Here is a 16,660-nt window from a genome sequence, read left to right as displayed (position 1 = left end):
TACTTTAAAAATGATAATGAAATAATTAAACCCGCACTAAGCTCGATGCATCCTAAATATGAATGTGGTTTAACCATAACTATTCATATTTTGTGAAAAATATCATATTTTTATCCACTTCACAAAATTATAGATGTAAAAAATAAAAAAATATAATAAAAATAGAAATTACAATTTTTATATGAACTAGTTATACTTGGGACTATTTTTTAAAAGCTTATATAAAAAAAATATGGAAAATATATCGTTCTCACGACCAAATTTTAATCCATATGAAACAAATACGCGCGTGTAGTACAACTTATTTAATTACAACGTTTCCCTTGTAGAAAAGAGTAAATAAATCATAAAAAAAAAAGTATAAAAAAATAAATAAAGCATAAAAAATAAATAAAGCATAAAAAATAAATAAAGCATAAAAAATAAATAAAGCATAAAAAATAAATAAAGCATAAAAAATAAATAAAGCATAAAAAATAAATAAAGCATAAAAAATAAATAAAGCATAAAAAATAAATAAAGCATAAAAAATAAATAAAGCATAAAAAATAAATAAAGCATAAAAAATAAATAAAGCATAAAAAATAAATAAAGCATAAAAAATAAATAAAGCATAAAAAATAAATAAAGCATAAAAAATAAATAAAGCATAAAAAATAAATAAAGCATAAAAAATAAATAAAGCATAAAAAATAAATAAAGCATAAAAAATAAATAAAGCATAAAAAATAAATAAAGCATAAAAAGATATTCCGTTGCCGGGACTTGAACCCGGGTCTCTCGGGTGAGAGCCGAGTATCCTGACCAACTAGACTACAACGGATTTATGGTTAAAACCTCGATACATTAGTATGTACTAAACTATAGTGTGAACACTGACTCATAAAATTGTTCTGCTATTGGTCCCGTAAAAGTTGAAGTTAAAATATTTTGACCTGTCATGAGATTTTTGTCTATATTGGGTTTTACCGATGGTATGAAATTGAGGTAGTTAGTTTCATGTGGTCTCCATTTTTGGCATTTCTACATTATTGGTGACTATGGTGGCTTCAACCATCTATTATCCTTTCTATTTTGTTTGGGACAAAGTTAAAATCTTTCATGAGTGGGAACTTTTGGTGATTGCCTTTCATCTTATTCAAATGTAAAATTGTGGGGTTTTTGTGCTCATAAAGTCACCAAATCTTAAGTGACAGGATCAATGTGGCTTTATCACACACTTGGATGTGTCGGAGAGAATATTCACTTAGAGAGGAATATGTCATGCATCACATGTTTATTTACTTTCAATTTTCTTACAAAATCTATTTATAGTGTAAACAAATTTATTGTAAATTTCTGTGTAATTTTGAATAGTTAACTTTTGTAGCAAGTACTTTAAAGATTTTGTATAAAATAATTTCTAATTATAATTAATCAGATACATTTTTTTACTATGATATATACATAATTATATTTATTTATTTGCGAGTAAATATTTTTTTTGTCTCTTAAATTTTGTATCTTGTTATTATATTTTTTCCTGAATTAAAAAAAATTTAAATAATTTTTTGAATTTTTTTTAGAATTGCATTTAAGTTTCTAACCTTAGCTATTTTTTTTGGGTTCTTAATCTAAAAAATTTAGTGTAACAATATCATATATGTTTCGAGATCAAAATGAAAAAAAAAAATCAGAACCTAAATAAAATCCTAAAAGTTTTAAGAATTTATTTGACCTTTCTTTTTAGTTTTAAAAAGAAAAATGAGAACGCCAAACAAAGATGATATTAAATTAACAATGTATTATATATATATATATATATATATATTACTTTTTCATATTTTTAGAATTGCATAAGATAATGACTAATAGAATCATATCTTGTTAACAGGTTTGTCCCATGGTGGAGGCTAAATAGGTATTATTAAGTAGAAAAAATTATAGTCTAATTTTGATTATTCAATTTGTATAGTTTTGATTGCTAAAATTACATCTCAATTCTTTTACATAGTTATGTCCATGTATGTGATGCAAAAGGGGAATTCAATGAAGATAACTAAACAATAATTGAAAAAATTTGGTTAAATTTGTCTGCGAGATTGGTGTCAAATTTGAGTTATAGAAATGCATGTGCAATGAATATCCCAAAAAAGAGATTTGTATGAATCTAGAAGAGAATAATCTTTAATGGAAGATAAATATGTTGCATGTTCTAAGAAAACAAAGAAGGGGAAGAGATTGATGAAGTTGAAGTAAGAAAGTAAATGACTAAGCTATGAGATTAATATGTAAGGATTGAAGATGATGATGATTTGGGTTGAGTAGGTGTCTGCAAGTAGGGCAAGAAGAGTGAGAGAGGAGCCACTTGTCAATGCAGAGAACATGGAAATGGTGGTTGCAGTTTGGGAGGAACCTTATAGGGTCTCCATCAGAGAACTCAGCCAAGCAGATGACACAGGAAGAAGGTGAAGATGAAGAGGCAGAGTGTGTGTAGGTTGAGGTTGGCAAAGCAACCATTTCCTTCCTCTTGAGACCAGAATTGAGTCTGCGAGAAGCCATCCATTGGCCAGGTTGTGTGAGGAGACGAGAAGCACATTGGAAGACACATTGCAACATAGTGTTGAGGCCAAGAGCACACACTAAGGCACATAGAATGGCTGCCACAAGGACCATCCAATCGAACCCACCAACTTGCTCATCACATGGTGTGCTTATGATGGGGCCAAAGGAGGAAGGTGTGGGAGACTCAGCCTGAGTTTGAGCCATGGTGATGAAGTGATGATGAACTTTGATGAGTAATAAAGAAAGTGAGAAACTTGGAGTGATCGACACATAGGTGCAAACACAAATCACCTAATAGGTAGGACTTGAGAAAGATTTCGTATCAACATATTTATAAGGAAAAATTTGCATTCATTTATATATTTTGAAATGTCCTTATCTTTAAGTTGATATGACTTACACTGAGATCCTCCAACTCACGTGTAAGAGTATATATTTATGGATGGTTCGATAGCTGATGACCTAATAAGTCTAATAAATTTTTGCTAGGATAAGTTTTAAATGATTCTGATATCATATTAAGAAATAGACTTTAAACCTAATTCAATCTGACAAAATCTTAGCACTCACTTGTATAGATGTAACCACCACATCATAAAATAATTAAGAGTAAAATAGAAATATTAAATGTATATACTCTATATATTTTTTTTATCAGCATACTCTATATATATACACTATGAGAAACACATGAGTATAAACACATGTATACATATTTTTATTTAAAAAAATAAAAATAAAATTATCATAATTATTAAATTATTTTTTCATTAAATTTTATAAAAAAATATGTTCATAAAATTAATTATAAAATAAGTAATTTTAATAATTTTGTTATAGGTAATTTTTATTGCAAAAATAGTTAAGTGCATTTAAGAAAATAGTTACTCAATTTTTTTTTAAACTTTAATTAATATAAAATTTAAAATTACACTTAAATTCCTAGCTATAATAGCGAAAAGAAAATAAGTAGATAAGGTAATGAGATGCATGGAGACATGTAAATTAGTTGATAATCCACTCCTCTCTTTCCTTTTCTAAATGCGCTTCAAAGCAATTCATCTTCATTTTCATTCTTCTTCAACCTTCTCAAATCATTTTAGTTTTCATATACTTTAGCATCTAAGAAGTTTAAGTGATTTGAGTTCCTAAACTTCCCCTAAACTCACATCATTATAGGATGATTGAAAAACATTATCATAATCATAATTTTGAATATCAATTCTCAAATTTAATTACGTAACATACTGTTGTTATACAGTAAAGTTAGTGTAGGTTTTATTAATTAAGTTGTATAACATTTATTTTAATTATTGTGTTTAAAGGTTAAAGTAAAAGTGAGGTGGTGGAAAGTTAGTTATAGGTTATGAAATTGAATTATAAAATTAAGGAAGATGGGTGTGAGAATTATTGATGAAAGAAGTGTTGTGAAGGAGTTTTGATGTGATGGAAGTGGGAATGATTGAATCCACTAACGCAAATGCGAATCTCTTTTCATTTTTTTGCAGTAACTGCGCGGCGTGAAGTTGCCGCTATTCATCCATCTAAAAGCTCTTTTTTTGGAGAAAGATACTTTTTGGGTTTGGCTTATCTTTAATTCCAATACCACTTTCTCAATCTATTTATGTTTTATTTTTTTATTATTGTCATTTGGAATTAATCACTTATCTTTGATTTTTCTTTATTGTGATTTGGAATTAATTACTTATTCAATAAGTAAGTTCAATGATAACTCATTTTTCAAAATCAACTTGTAATAAGACTAAATATTTGTAGATGGTTAATAATTTGAAGTGACTTGATAGATCCTATAAATATAGTTAAAATAATTTTTTATATCAAATTAAAAAAATAAATTTAAATCTAACTCATCATCATAAATCCAGTTTTTAAAATGAATATTATCTCCATTTTGTATAATTTAAATTGATTATATTTATTAATTTGATGTAAATTTTTTAACATAGCTCATGGAAAAACTCGAAGAAAACATTGACCATTATCTGCAAAATAAAGAAGTCTTTTTGACAATAACAATCAAGTATGCCAAAATAATAGACATCATTTATCTTATAGCCTTTTTATTGTAAAAAATAGTATTATTTATTATTACTGTTTGTGCTTAAAAATATTGATAAATTATTTTTTAATTGCGAATAATATTATTTAACATTAGAATTTATGTACATATTAAAACATTAGTAATGATATTAATATTGGAAGTGTCACTCTCTCAACTCAAATATATATATATATATATATTTGAGTTGGGTAGATTAAAATGTAATTATTTTACTAATTTAATATTTTTTAATAATTTTATTATTATGATTATTATTTCAAAAATACTTCCATATCTCTTAATAAATATTACTAAGAGTAGTTTAAAACATATAATATTTTATATAAATAAAATTAAAAGAACTAAACTAACATTGTATATAATTATATATTTTATAATATTTAAAGTTGGACGAGTTATTTTTTAAAATTAAATTATTACGGTGTTTTAAAATGATTATATGCCAATAGTTGAAAATATCTCCACAAATACATAAGCAGTAATAATTAAACTGGATTTGGGCTTTACAGAAGTGAATAGCCCATGTGGTAGTTTTTTCTGTTTTCATTTACATTTGGGCTTGTGTTCACGCCCTTTCCTAACACAGCAGCGAGTGCTTCTTCCTGCACCTCCATCCCTTCTTCAGTCAACCCCATATACTTTTAAAATTCTAAATTTGTCCTTCAGTAAAAAAAGATAAAAATAGAATTTTTTTTTTACCTTTCTACTCGAAAACGAAGGTGTTTGGTCCTTGGTATTTGGTGCTTGGTGCTTGCCGGTGGTGATAGTGGTGCTTGTGGTGGTAACCGTGGAGGTGGTGCTGTTGTTGTGGTGGGTGGTCTTCACTGCTCGTATTCTCCGTTCGTAGGTAAGTCTTCGTGCTTTAAACTTATTTCTCCGGATTGGGTTAATCCGCTAGATCACCGGATTGTATAATCCGTGCAATGAACTTCATGTTATCCACCCCTATAATCCGGAATGTTTTTACAATCCGTAAGACAACATTAAAGTGTTCCGGATTAGTTAAACCGGGGGTAAACCGGATCCGGCACAAAGATACTCACTTTTCCAGATTGTGTAATCCGGTACATTAAAATGAACTATGGATTACGTAAATCGGAAGTCATTTTAGAACTTTAAATATGACTTATGGATTATGTAATCCGGAATGCAATTTGCTGTTTTAATTTGACTTATGAATTAAACAATCCGGAAGTCACTTTGAAGTTGTGAAATGCATTACGGATTATCTAATCTGGAAGGTACTATTTTACTTATGGATTACACTATCCGGAAGGGTAATTGAATGTTGTTTTTATTTTGCATACTTGTTTGAATTTATGAAAATTAGAATAAAATAGAAATTTATGTTTTATGAATGAAGGTGTAAGTATGGACATGGAGGTTGGATTGATTACAAAAAGATCGGATGAAGTAGAAATGATATATATGGAAAAATTAATGAATTTTGTGCATCAACATGAATTAGTTGAAGAGGATTATGGTACTCATTTTACAACAGATGAGGTGAATAAAATTTCATTCTATTTATGTTTATTGCTTTATAATTTGAAGAAGTGTTTTTGTAATATTGTTGGAATAACTTTGTGTAGGTTTTTCCTTCGCGAGAAGACTTACTTGAATGGGTCCGTAGGGTTGCTTATAGACTTGGTTTTGTTATTGTCATTATTAGGTCTGACATAGCAAATGGGAAGCAAGGGAGAAAAACATATGTCTTGTTAGGTTGTGAAAGGGGGGTAGTTACAGAAAGTATAAGGATGGTTTGGAGGTTACTGTAACTGGTACTCGAAAATGTCAATGTCCCTTTAAATTGCAAGGTAAACCTATTGGAAAGGGTCAAGGTTGGGTACTTAAGGTAATATGTGGTACTCATAATCATGATTTGTATGATACATTAGTTGGTCATCCATATGCGGGCAGATTAAAAGCGAATGAACATTCCATGCTTGTTGATATGACTAAAAGCATGGTTAAACCGAGTAGCATACTACGTACTTTGAAGGAGAATAATGAGGATAATATGACAACAATAAAGCAAGTATACAATGCAAGATACTCATACAAGAGATCAGTTAGAGGACCACGAACTGAATTACAACAATTAATGATGTTGTTAGACCATGACAACTATCTTCACTGGAGTACGTGTCATGAGTCTTCCAATATTGTTAGTGATATTTTTTGGACTCATCCTGATGCTGTGAAACTTTTGAATGCATTTAACATTGTATTCTTGATGGATACGACTTACAAAACAAACAAGTATCGACTGCCTTTGCTTGAGATTGTTGGTGTGACTTGTACAGGTTTGTCATTTTCTGCTGGTTTTGCATTCTTATCTAGCGAGAAGGAAAAGAACTTCATATGGGCACTACAAAAATTTAGAGGGTCACTTTTGACATCGCATGTGGGGCCTGAAGTCATTGTTTGTGATAGAGATCTTGCTTTGATGAATGCCATCAATATTGTGTTTCCTAAAGCAAGAAACCTTCTTTGTCGGTTTCATATCAATAAGAATGTTAAAGCAAAGTGTAAAATGTTGGTTGATTCTGTCGAGGCTTGGGAAGTTGTGATGGATTCATGGAGGACTATCATTGATTGTACAGATATTGCTCAATTTGATGAGTTTGTTAAAAGTTTTGAAACTATTTGTTCACCGTGGCCATTACTTGTTGAATATGTGAAAAACACATGGATTATTCCGCACAAAGAAAAATTTGTAAAGTGTTGGACAGATTCATTAATGCATTTGGGAAATACAACATCAAACAGGTATATCAATGCCTTTACTTTGTTTAGAACATGTATAACGTCTAATTGTTTTATGTTTTATACTTATACAGGGTTGAATCAGCTCATTGGTCTTTGAAACGAATATTACAAAATAGCATGGGAGACTTGTGCTCATGTTGGGATGCTATCAAGGATGTTATTATACTTCAACATAATGAAATCAAGGCATCCTTTGAAATGAGTCTACATGTGATAGGACACACATTCAATGTGCAGTTGTACAAGATGTTGGTTAGCTTTGTATCTAAACATGTTTTGATTCTCATTGCTGAAGAGTTTGATCGGGTCAATGATGTGGGGTTTTGATGAGAATCAACTAAAGGTGGCTTTTTATAATGAAGAACAAGATCATTCGCCTTCACATTTAAAGTTTTTCTTGTTAATCTTTGTAAAAGATAAAGCCCAAGTCCAAGCCCAAGCCCAAGAAGACCAAAGCCCACAAAAGCCCAAATGTTCATCCCATGAAGGGCAAGGCCAAGTATTAAATAAATATTGTTTAGAAAGGTACTTAGAGGGAAACATTAGAAACCTCTATTGTTAAAGCATCTTTTAGTCTTTAGTTAGGAGTCTTAGGGGGGGTGTGTTAGTAGATAGGTGTAGGAGTAGAAAAGGAGGTGCCAAAGTGAAGGAAGAGGTCACACCTTCCTCATGCTTTGTTTTAGGCGCAAATTCTAGAAGCTTTTTGGGAGGGAGTTTTTTGAATTTGTGTAGCTTATATTTCAGCACCTTAGGCTATAAATAGAGGTGCTCTCTTTGTAAATTTCAGATTGGAATTAATCTAAGAAAACTCTACTCAAATTTTGAGTGAACTTTGGAGAGCTTTTGGAGCCTTCTTCTCTAGTCTTATCTTGATGGATCATTGGAGTCCTCAAGTGGCGGCATCACTCTCATCTAGGAGCATTCCACACTTCTAGTGGCGAGATCATCCAACATTCTTCCATCTTCATGAGCACTCTCTTCTCCTTCCTTTCTTCTCTTTCAATTGTTCATGTTGTCTTGTGTTCTTGAGTTTTTTTGGTTCGGTTTTTCTGTTTTTCCAGCACCTATGTTCTGTTCTTGCCTTTCAATTTCAATTCTGTTTGGTTCCTTTTAGTTTCTCTTCTTTTTTGGTTCAATTTGACTAAAATTGGTTCATCCAAATGAGTTTGGGATTTGGTACTAGTTTTTGGTGAGTTCTTGTCTTAGAACAAATGATCCAACTCTAAGAAAAGTGCCTCTATAATGTCCAACTCAAGGTGCTTCCTAAGAAGGTCAAGAACCTTTCTCTACATGGCTAGTGGAATCACATCATGTGGTATCATGAGTCTTAGGTTCATTCTTGTTTAATTGTTGAGTTGTGTGCACTTTATTTCAAGAGCTCTTTTAATTTCTTGCAATTTAAGTCTCTGTTTTAGAATTTTACTTGAGTATTCTTGCTGTTTTTCTTTTACACCAAGTGCTTGTGAAAAGGTTTATGGCACTCATTCTTCTTATGAGTATGGTTGCTCTTTTGGAATGGAATTATCCTTCCTAGAGTTTACCTTAAGCTTCCTTTCACTTGTTAAAATTTGTGATGTGTCTTTTAATTTTGTAATCATGTCAAGTTTTGTCTTAGTCATGTTATTCCATAATTGTCATTACTTCTAGTAGTACTTTTATTGCTTTGATTGTTTCTTGCTTTGGTGTCATATAATTTTCTGAATTGATGTTGATCCTTTGTGCATTTTCTTTTTAGAATTGAGTTCATACTTGTATTCTAGACCTATACAAGTTCCAATACATCATTTTGTATTATGTCTTTGCTAGTTCATCATCCTGTTTTTTATTCCTATTAGGATTCCTCTGTTTCTGAAAAAAGTGCTTACTGTTTTTCCTTATTGCAATTGATTTACTTACTGAAAAATTCTGAAATTCTGGATTTGAGATATTCAAAGTGTTAGAAAAGAATAGAAAAAAGAATCATTTAAAAATACGAAGTACACAAAAAATGATAAATAAAATAAAAAAAGTGTACATTTCTGCCGAAAAGAATACGGTAATCTGGCAGCGATTTTGAAAAATTTATTTCTCTCAATTGGCTTACTGTTTTTAATTGATTCCAGTGCCATTTTTGAGTTAACATCTTGAAGTTTCTGTGGTTTAAATTTCATAATCCAGTTCGCTCTACATCATTCCAGTTAAATCGGTGAATATCAAGCACAGTTTGCATTTAAAAAAAAAAAAATTCCAGTAGCTAATTTTTTTGTTTTCTTCATCTACTCTAGTGCTTTTCCTTAAGTATTCTTTTGTATGCCTACTTTTCTCATTGAGTTCTTTATTTTCTTGATTGTCTTTCATTCTTATTCTTTGAGTTTGTCTTACATATAGTTTTCCTTTTGCAATTACCTTTCCTTGCTTATACCTTTTCTTGTTTGTCTTTATTGTTTCATTGGTTTTGTGGTGGTTGCTTTTGAGATTGGTGTGCTTGCTTTGACATCTTTCATTTGAGGATTCCAAGGCCTCAAGATCAGATTGGTGCAAGGACATTATTTCTTTGAGAGTGACCTCTTTTTCTACCTCATTTCACTTCGGCATTCTTGCTGGCCACACTCACTGTTTTTGCTAATTTTTGTTGCTTAACTTGTTTGCTGTTTTTGTGTGTTTGCTGTTTTTTATTTCCAAAATGGCTGGATTTTCAAGTGATGCATCATACAAGCAGAATTCTCCTTCCAAAGCTTCAATCCTTGGTGAATTACATGAAGCACAAAGAACTATTAGACGCTTGGAAGAGAAAATGCAAAAGATGGAGGTCCAACAAGCTAGACCATCTCCTTCTATCCATGATGGGCATCATTCTCATAGACCATCTTCAAGAGCCTCTTCAAATGATTTTGGCCGTGAAGAAGAGCATAGGAGAAGGAGGAATCCACCACAAGTCCATGGACAAAGACATCATCACCAAGGGGAAAGAACTCACTACGGCAATGGTTTCTATCATGATGCAAAGTCTAGGCTTCCTTCGGTCAAGCTTCCTTGTTTTAATGGCTCTAGTGATCCTAATGTATATTTAGATTGGGAGGCTAAGTGTGAACAAATATTTGAGATCCATGAGATCCAAGATGAGCATAAGCTTAAGCTAGCCACCCTAGAGTTTAGTGATTATGCCATGAAATGGTGGCATGGAATTGTAAAGGACATTATCTATCACAAGGGTCCTCCCGTGGACTCTTGGAACTCTTTAAAGGATCAAATGCACGCTAAATTTGTGCCCCCACATTTTAGGAAAGACCTCATGTTGAGACTCCAACGGTTTCAACAAGGCACGCTAAATGTGGATGAATATTATAAAGAGCTAGAAACGCTTGTGCTTAAAATTGAATTAGAGGAAAGTGAGGAAGCTATGATTGCTAGGTTTGTGAGTGGTCTTAGGAAGGATATTCAAGACATTGTTGAATTACAAGAGTATTCATCATTGGGCTCTTTAATTCATCTTGCAATGTAGGTGGAAGCCCAACTTGCAAAGAAAAATACTTTTAAAAATATTCCCAAAGATGATTACTACAACAATTCTTGGAAGAACAAAAAGCCTTTTTCAAAATTTCCTTCCAAAGATTCTTCTTTCAAACCCAAGGATCCTACGCCATCTACTTCTAGGCCTAAATCCCCAATTAAATCGTCTAGTCAAAAGTGTTTTAAATGTTTGGGATATGGTCACATTGCTGCTAATTGCCCTTCTAAACGAAGTATGTACATGCATGAAGGCATTGTAGTTAGTGAGCATGATTCCAATTCACCTAGGCATTCTTCACCTTCTAGACCATCAAGTGAAAATGAGAGTGAAAGTCCTTGTGAAGGTGACTTATTGATGGTAAGACGTATGTTGGGCACAATTCCAAAATCTTTGAATGATACTCAAAGAGAAAATATTTTTCACACCTGATGTCTTATCAACAACAAGTTATGTTCCTTGATTATTGATGGGGGAAGTTGCACTAATGTGGCTAGTACAAGAGTTATGGAGAAGTTAGCCTTACCCACTATCTCTCATACCAAGCCCTACAAATTACAATGGCTTAGTGAAGTAGGTGAAATCATGGTGAATAAACAAGTCCTCATTAACTTTGCTATAGGAAAGTATAAAGATGAGGTTTTATGTGATGTTGTGCCCATGGAAGCTTCTCATCTTCTTTTAGGAAGGCCTTGGCAATATGATAGACATGTTTTACATGATGGCCTATCCAATACAATGTCTTTTTCCTTCCTAGGGCGCAAGGTTATATTAAAACCCCAAAGAGGTTCATGAGGACCAAATAAAAATGAAAACTAAAAGAGAAAATGAGAAAGAAAAAGAAGTAAGTACTACACCGAGTCACACCAATTTCTCCTCTAAATCCATCATGTTGACTCGTGCTATGCCTCAAATGGACCCTCCAAGGTCTTCTTCTTCTTTATCTTTTTCATTACCCAAGGTTCCTATTTCAACACCAACTTGGTTAAAATATGTTAGGGATGATTTTTTCATACCTCCTAATGGGTTTCACCATTTAAGAGGTCTTTTTCCAAAAAACATCATCATTCCCAAACAAATTTTTCCAACTTGGTCGATTTATAGGACATCCTTTTCTGAAATCCCTTTGGCTCCATCTGCTAAGTCATGTATTCCTTTTTCTTACACTTTTGATTGTAAAAGAGAACTCACTTTGTTTTATGCAGGGATTCAGAATTTGTGGGCGAATTCTCTCCAACTCGGGGAGTATGATGAGAATCAACTAAAGGTGGCTTTTTATAATGAAGAACAAGATCATTCGCCTTCACATTTAAAGTTTTTCTTGTTAATCTTTGCAAAAGATAAAGCCCAAGCCCAAGCCCAAGAAGACCAAAGCCCACAAAAGCCCAAATGTTCATCCCATGAAGGGCAAGGCCAAGTATTAAATAAATACTGTTTAGAAAGGTGCTTAGAGGGAAACATTAGAAACCTCTATTGTTAAAGCATCTTTTAGTCTTTAGTTAGGAGTCTTAGGGGGGGTGTGTTAGTAGATAGGTGTAGGAGTAGAAAAGGAGGTGCCAAAGTGAAGGAAGAGGTCACACCTTCCTCATGCTTTGTTTTAGGCGCAAATTCTAGAAGCTTTTTGGGAGGGATTTTTTGAATTTGTGTAGCTTATATTTCAGCACCTTAGGCTATAAATAGAGGTGCTCTCTTTGTAAATTTCAGATTGGAATTAATCTAAGAAAACTCTACTCAAATTTTGAGTGAACTTTGGAGAGCTTTTGGAGCCTTCTTCTCTAGTCTTATCTTGATGGATCATTGGAGTCCTCAAGTGGCGGCATCACTCTCATCTAGGAGCATTCCACACTTCTAGTGGCGAGATCATCCAACATTCTTCCATCTTCATGAGCACTCTCTTCTCCTTCCTTTCTTCTCTTTCAATTGTTCATGTTGTCTTGTGCTCTTGAGTTTTTTTGGTTCGGTTTTTCTGTTTTTCCAGCACCTATGTTCTGTTCTTGCCTTTTAATTTCAATTCTGTTCGGTTCCTTTTAGTTTCTCTTCTTTTTTGGTTCAATTTGACTAAAATTGGTTCATCCAAATGAGTTTGGGATTTGGTACTAGTTTTTGGTGAGTTCTTGTCTTAGAACAAATGACCCAACTCTAAGAAAAGTGCCTCTATAATGTCCAACTCAAGGTGATTCCTAAGAAGGTCAAGAACCTTTCTCTACATGGTTAGTGGAATCACATCAGGTTTGATAGTGAATGTTGTGGATGTGTACTTAGACGGACTCACGGATTACCATGTGCTTGTCAATTAGCCAAATATGCTATGGGTGTCATTCCTCTTAATGAAGTTCATGTTATGTGGACGAGACTAAGCTTTTCAGATTTATCTGAATGTGATTCATCATCTGAGTTGTCAATTCAACAAGAATGGGATGTCATTCTATCCCGGTTCAAACAGGTTGACATGTGTGGCAAAGTGACAATTAAAAACAAGTTGCGTGAAATTGCCTACCCAGACATAACAACATTATGTGCACCACTTAATGTAGTCAAGACAAAAGGATCCCAAAAGAGTCAAACAAACAAATTTCAGAGGTCTACAAAACGCATCCCTTAATATTTTGAGCATGTAGATCGCATCCATATTGTAAATGATAGCTCATCATCTTTGAAGACTCCTAAGGGAAAGGTTAAGGTGACGACCAACACCAATGCAATTCCCATGCTTAATCAATTTCATCCGAAATGTCACCCTTATATTTTGGATGTAATAGATGTTAAAGCAGATGGACATTGTGGGTTTCGTGCTATTGCCTCCTTGTTGGGGATGAGTGAAGAGTGATGGCCACTTATCAGAATGGATTTATTCAAAGAAATATCTCAGTGGCGTGAAGAATACGCAACATTATTAGGTGGTCATCATCGGGTAGAACATATCAAGAGATCCCTACTAGTGGATGAGTTGTCAGTGGTAAGTGTATATTCATAAGAGTCATGTGCATTGATTAATTGAACTTGTATGCTATCTAATTTCATTATTGTGTTTTGTAGGCTAGTGTTGACAAATGGATGACAATACCGGATATGGGATACTTAATAGCAAGCAGATACAATATTATCTTAGTTTGTTTGTCTTTGAAACAAAATATTACTATTTTCCCATTACGTATTGCACCCCCTACCGATGTTGGTCTACACCGATTACTATGTATTTATATGATTCACACTTTGTGCAGGTAAAAATGGTTGATGATTGTCCCATACCTACCGCTGACATTTTATGGTGTACACATTGTTACCCAGAGGCAAGGTTATGGTCATCATATTACGTTGGTAGGATGCAATCTTTTACCCAATTAATTAGTATTAGTCCGACATATGTGAACCTTGGAGACGATTGATGTAGACATAATTTATAATGTGGGGTTCTTATTCATAATTTATTACTTAACTTCTGATTCATAATTTATTACTTCATTTCCGATTCATAATGAATTCGTGTTTATGTCAGATAAAAATAAAATAGCAAACACTACAACATAAATTAATTAAACCATATTGTACACATACAAAGTTATTATTATTACAATCATGTAATAAAACAAAATATCAACGACGTCCACGAACATTACGTGATCGTCTAGTGTACACCGCCCCGTCATCTGTCACGCTTCGGGCTAAATGCAGTGCTGCCTTTGTACTCTCATATGCGTCAGTGCCTTCAGTGACCTGAAGACAATCTATCATGCGTTGGAGAATACTAACAATGCGCCTAAATATACCCTGCACCAACTTTAAAACAAATTAAACTTCTCAAATATATTGTTTAATCACATGCCAACTCAATCGTACGTGGACGCCTCGACACTGCCTCATCTCAGCCTTCCCACGAGCCTCCTCCACCCCTAATAACTCAGTTAAAATAGTTGCAGCTCCGTTGTACTCTAAGGGCACATACGTAGGGAATTGACCCAAAATGGGTAGGTGTAAAAGAGATGACACATCATCAAGTGTGATGGTCATCTCACCTATGGGAAGGTGGAAGGAGTTTGTCTCAGCATGCCACCTTTCAACAAAGGCTGAAATCAACCCCATGTCCCCCACCTCATAGCTTATATTGCACAGACTAAATAATCCAGAATTTTGTATAAGAACTTCAATCTCAGCATGAGGCATCCCAAATTTACGTAATTTCCTATCGTGGGATACCAATTTAAGTTCTCCCCGATCCTAATACAAAATTTGTATATATTTAATATAATTAAATCAATTTAAACAATAATTAACAAAAACAATTTAATTGAAGGTTTTTTCGTTCTTACCTCACCATCCCAAAGCTTAACAACAACATGGTCGGCAAAATTTACCAGCAAAGACATATTAGAAGGTCCTCCAGGAAACCCTTCTCCCTGGTCCATTTGCCTATCATCATGTAATTCTTGTTGATTGTCATTATCAATATTAACATCACCAATTCTTTCCTCCACAACACCTCGATCTCTTCTACGGACGGATGCCGTTGGTCTTGTTCGATCATGACCTTGAGATCCACCACCTCTTGTTTTAGCCATATCTGTCATAGGTGAACCATGGCACATAATCTAAAAAAAAGTTCTTCAACTGGAAACAAAATAAACTAAACAAGATTGCATAAGTGAAACTCAAAAAAAAAGTCATTTCCGGATTAGCCTAAAATTAATACTACCGGATTATCTAATCCGAAACCAGCAATTAAAAAACACATACTGGATTATCTAATCCGAAACCAACAATTAAAAAACACATACCAGATTATATAACTAATTAATCACTACCGGATTATTTAATCCGAAAACCTATGTAATCCGGAACTATTCAAAAAGACTACCGGATTATTTAATCCGAAACCTATGTAATCCGGAACTATTCAAAAAAGACTACCGGATTTGGAACTATTGAAAAAGACTATCGGATTATTGAACCTAACTACACACTACCGAATTTAAAAATCTTTGTGATGCGGAACAAAACAATGCATGCTTTAAAACAATTCCTTTACAAAAAATTCCAGAACTAACCTTTTCTGTGTTGGATGAAGAGGCTCAATGCTTCAACAATGATTTGGAGTTACAATGGAAGTGAATGGTGACGAGGATGGAGCCGCTGGGCGAGAATGGAGGCTGCTGGTCGTTTGAAGAAAAGGAGGTGAATGGGAGGGGTGGGTGCCGCCGCGCCTTCTGCTGCTGCTGTGAAAAGAAGCAAAGAGATAAAACAAAGTGGGTTGGGGTAAAATTAGGTTTAGTTTTAAATTTTTAATATTATTTTACTGAGGGGCATAATAGTAAAATCAAGTTTACTATGGGAGTGGCTGAAGAAGGGATGGAGGTGCAGGAAGAAGCACTCCACAGTAGCAGCCCTCACACACAATGGAACTCATTAAGACTAATAAAGAAAGACTATTTCTTCCTGCAGCTCCATATGTTCTTCTCTCACCTCTATAAATTTTGGTATTTCCAAAAATGTCCTTCTGTAATATTTCATATTACGTTGGAAGTTTTTTTCTAAATTCATAATTAGCTTCTAGATTACATAATCCATAAGCCTTTTTTTCAGAAGCATGATTAGTTTTTGAATTACATAATTTGGAAGTCTTTTCTAATATAAGATTAGCTTTTGGATTATGTAATCTGGAAGCTACTCTCAAATTCAGATTTCTGGATTATATAATCCGGAATACCATTTTTTAAAAATATATTATGGATTACTTAATCCGTAAACTATTTCTGAATCCAAGAGTAACTTCTGGATTA

The 16,660-nt window shown here is 33.1% G+C and overlaps 3 protein-coding genes and 1 non-coding gene across 4 annotated transcripts; 1 reads left to right on the top strand and 3 right to left on the bottom strand.

Annotated features, from left to right (window-relative positions):
- Positions 1–750: 750 nt before the first annotated feature.
- TRNAE-CUC (transfer RNA glutamic acid (anticodon CUC)) lies at positions 751–823 on the bottom strand. Its single transcript has one exon. It is a non-coding gene; the product is annotated as a tRNA-Glu (tRNA).
- A 1,315-nt stretch (positions 824–2,138) lies between these two features.
- Positions 2,139–2,827, bottom strand: LOC137811690 (RING-H2 finger protein ATL74-like). Its single transcript, XM_068613519.1, has one exon. The coding sequence runs from the start codon at positions 2,746–2,748 to the stop codon at positions 2,251–2,253; it is 498 nt and encodes a 165-aa protein (XP_068469620.1). The 5' UTR covers positions 2,749–2,827; the 3' UTR covers positions 2,139–2,250.
- Positions 2,828–5,998: 3,171 nt separating this feature from the next.
- Positions 5,999–7,726, top strand: LOC137809414 (protein FAR1-RELATED SEQUENCE 5-like). Its single transcript, XM_068610529.1, has 4 exons — positions 5,999–6,133; positions 6,220–6,349; positions 6,445–7,399; positions 7,471–7,726. Exons 1-4 carry the CDS (start codon positions 5,999–6,001, stop codon positions 7,724–7,726), a joined length of 1,476 nt encoding a protein of 491 aa, XP_068466630.1.
- Positions 7,727–14,480: 6,754 nt separating this feature from the next.
- LOC137809413 (protein MAIN-LIKE 2-like) lies at positions 14,481–15,442 on the bottom strand. The gene is made up of 3 exons (XM_068610528.1): positions 15,194–15,442; positions 14,724–15,101; positions 14,481–14,654 (listed from the first exon to the last, which is right to left on the bottom strand). The coding sequence occupies exons 1-3, from the start codon at positions 15,440–15,442 to the stop codon at positions 14,481–14,483; spliced, it is 801 nt and encodes a 266-aa protein (XP_068466629.1).
- Between the last annotated feature and the right edge of the window lie 1,218 nt (positions 15,443–16,660).

The sequence above is a fragment of the Phaseolus vulgaris genome, chromosome 2 (genome assembly GCF_000499845.2).
Source record: "Phaseolus vulgaris cultivar G19833 chromosome 2, P. vulgaris v2.0, whole genome shotgun sequence".
Lineage (NCBI taxonomy): Eukaryota > Viridiplantae > Streptophyta > Magnoliopsida > Fabales > Fabaceae > Phaseolus > Phaseolus vulgaris.
This window is presented reverse-complemented; position numbering and strand designations above follow the sequence as displayed.

Bases quoted from the DNA above. Each gene is read 5' to 3' on its own strand.
- LOC137811690 (XM_068613519.1), bottom strand. From the start codon at position 2,748: ATGGCTCAAACTCAGGCTGAGTCTCCCACACCTTCCTCCTTTGGCCCC.
- LOC137809413 (XM_068610528.1), bottom strand. From the start codon at position 15,442: ATGGCTAAAACAAGAGGTGGTGGATCTCAAGGTCATGATCGAACAAGA. The intron at 15,102-15,193 runs GTAAGAACGAAA...ATTTTGTATTAG, and splicing joins TTAAGCTTTGGGATGGTGAG to GATCGGGGAGAACTTAAATT. The intron at 14,655-14,723 runs GTACGATTGAGT...AAGTTGGTGCAG, and splicing joins GGCAGTGTCGAGGCGTCCAC to GGTATATTTAGGCGCATTGT.
- LOC137809414 (XM_068610529.1), top strand. From the start codon at position 5,999: ATGGACATGGAGGTTGGATTGATTACAAAAAGATCGGATGAAGTAGAA. The intron at 6,134-6,219 runs GTGAATAAAATT...AACTTTGTGTAG, and splicing joins CTCATTTTACAACAGATGAG to GTTTTTCCTTCGCGAGAAGA. The intron at 6,350-6,444 runs GTTGTGAAAGGG...TTAAATTGCAAG, and splicing joins AAAAACATATGTCTTGTTAG to GTAAACCTATTGGAAAGGGT.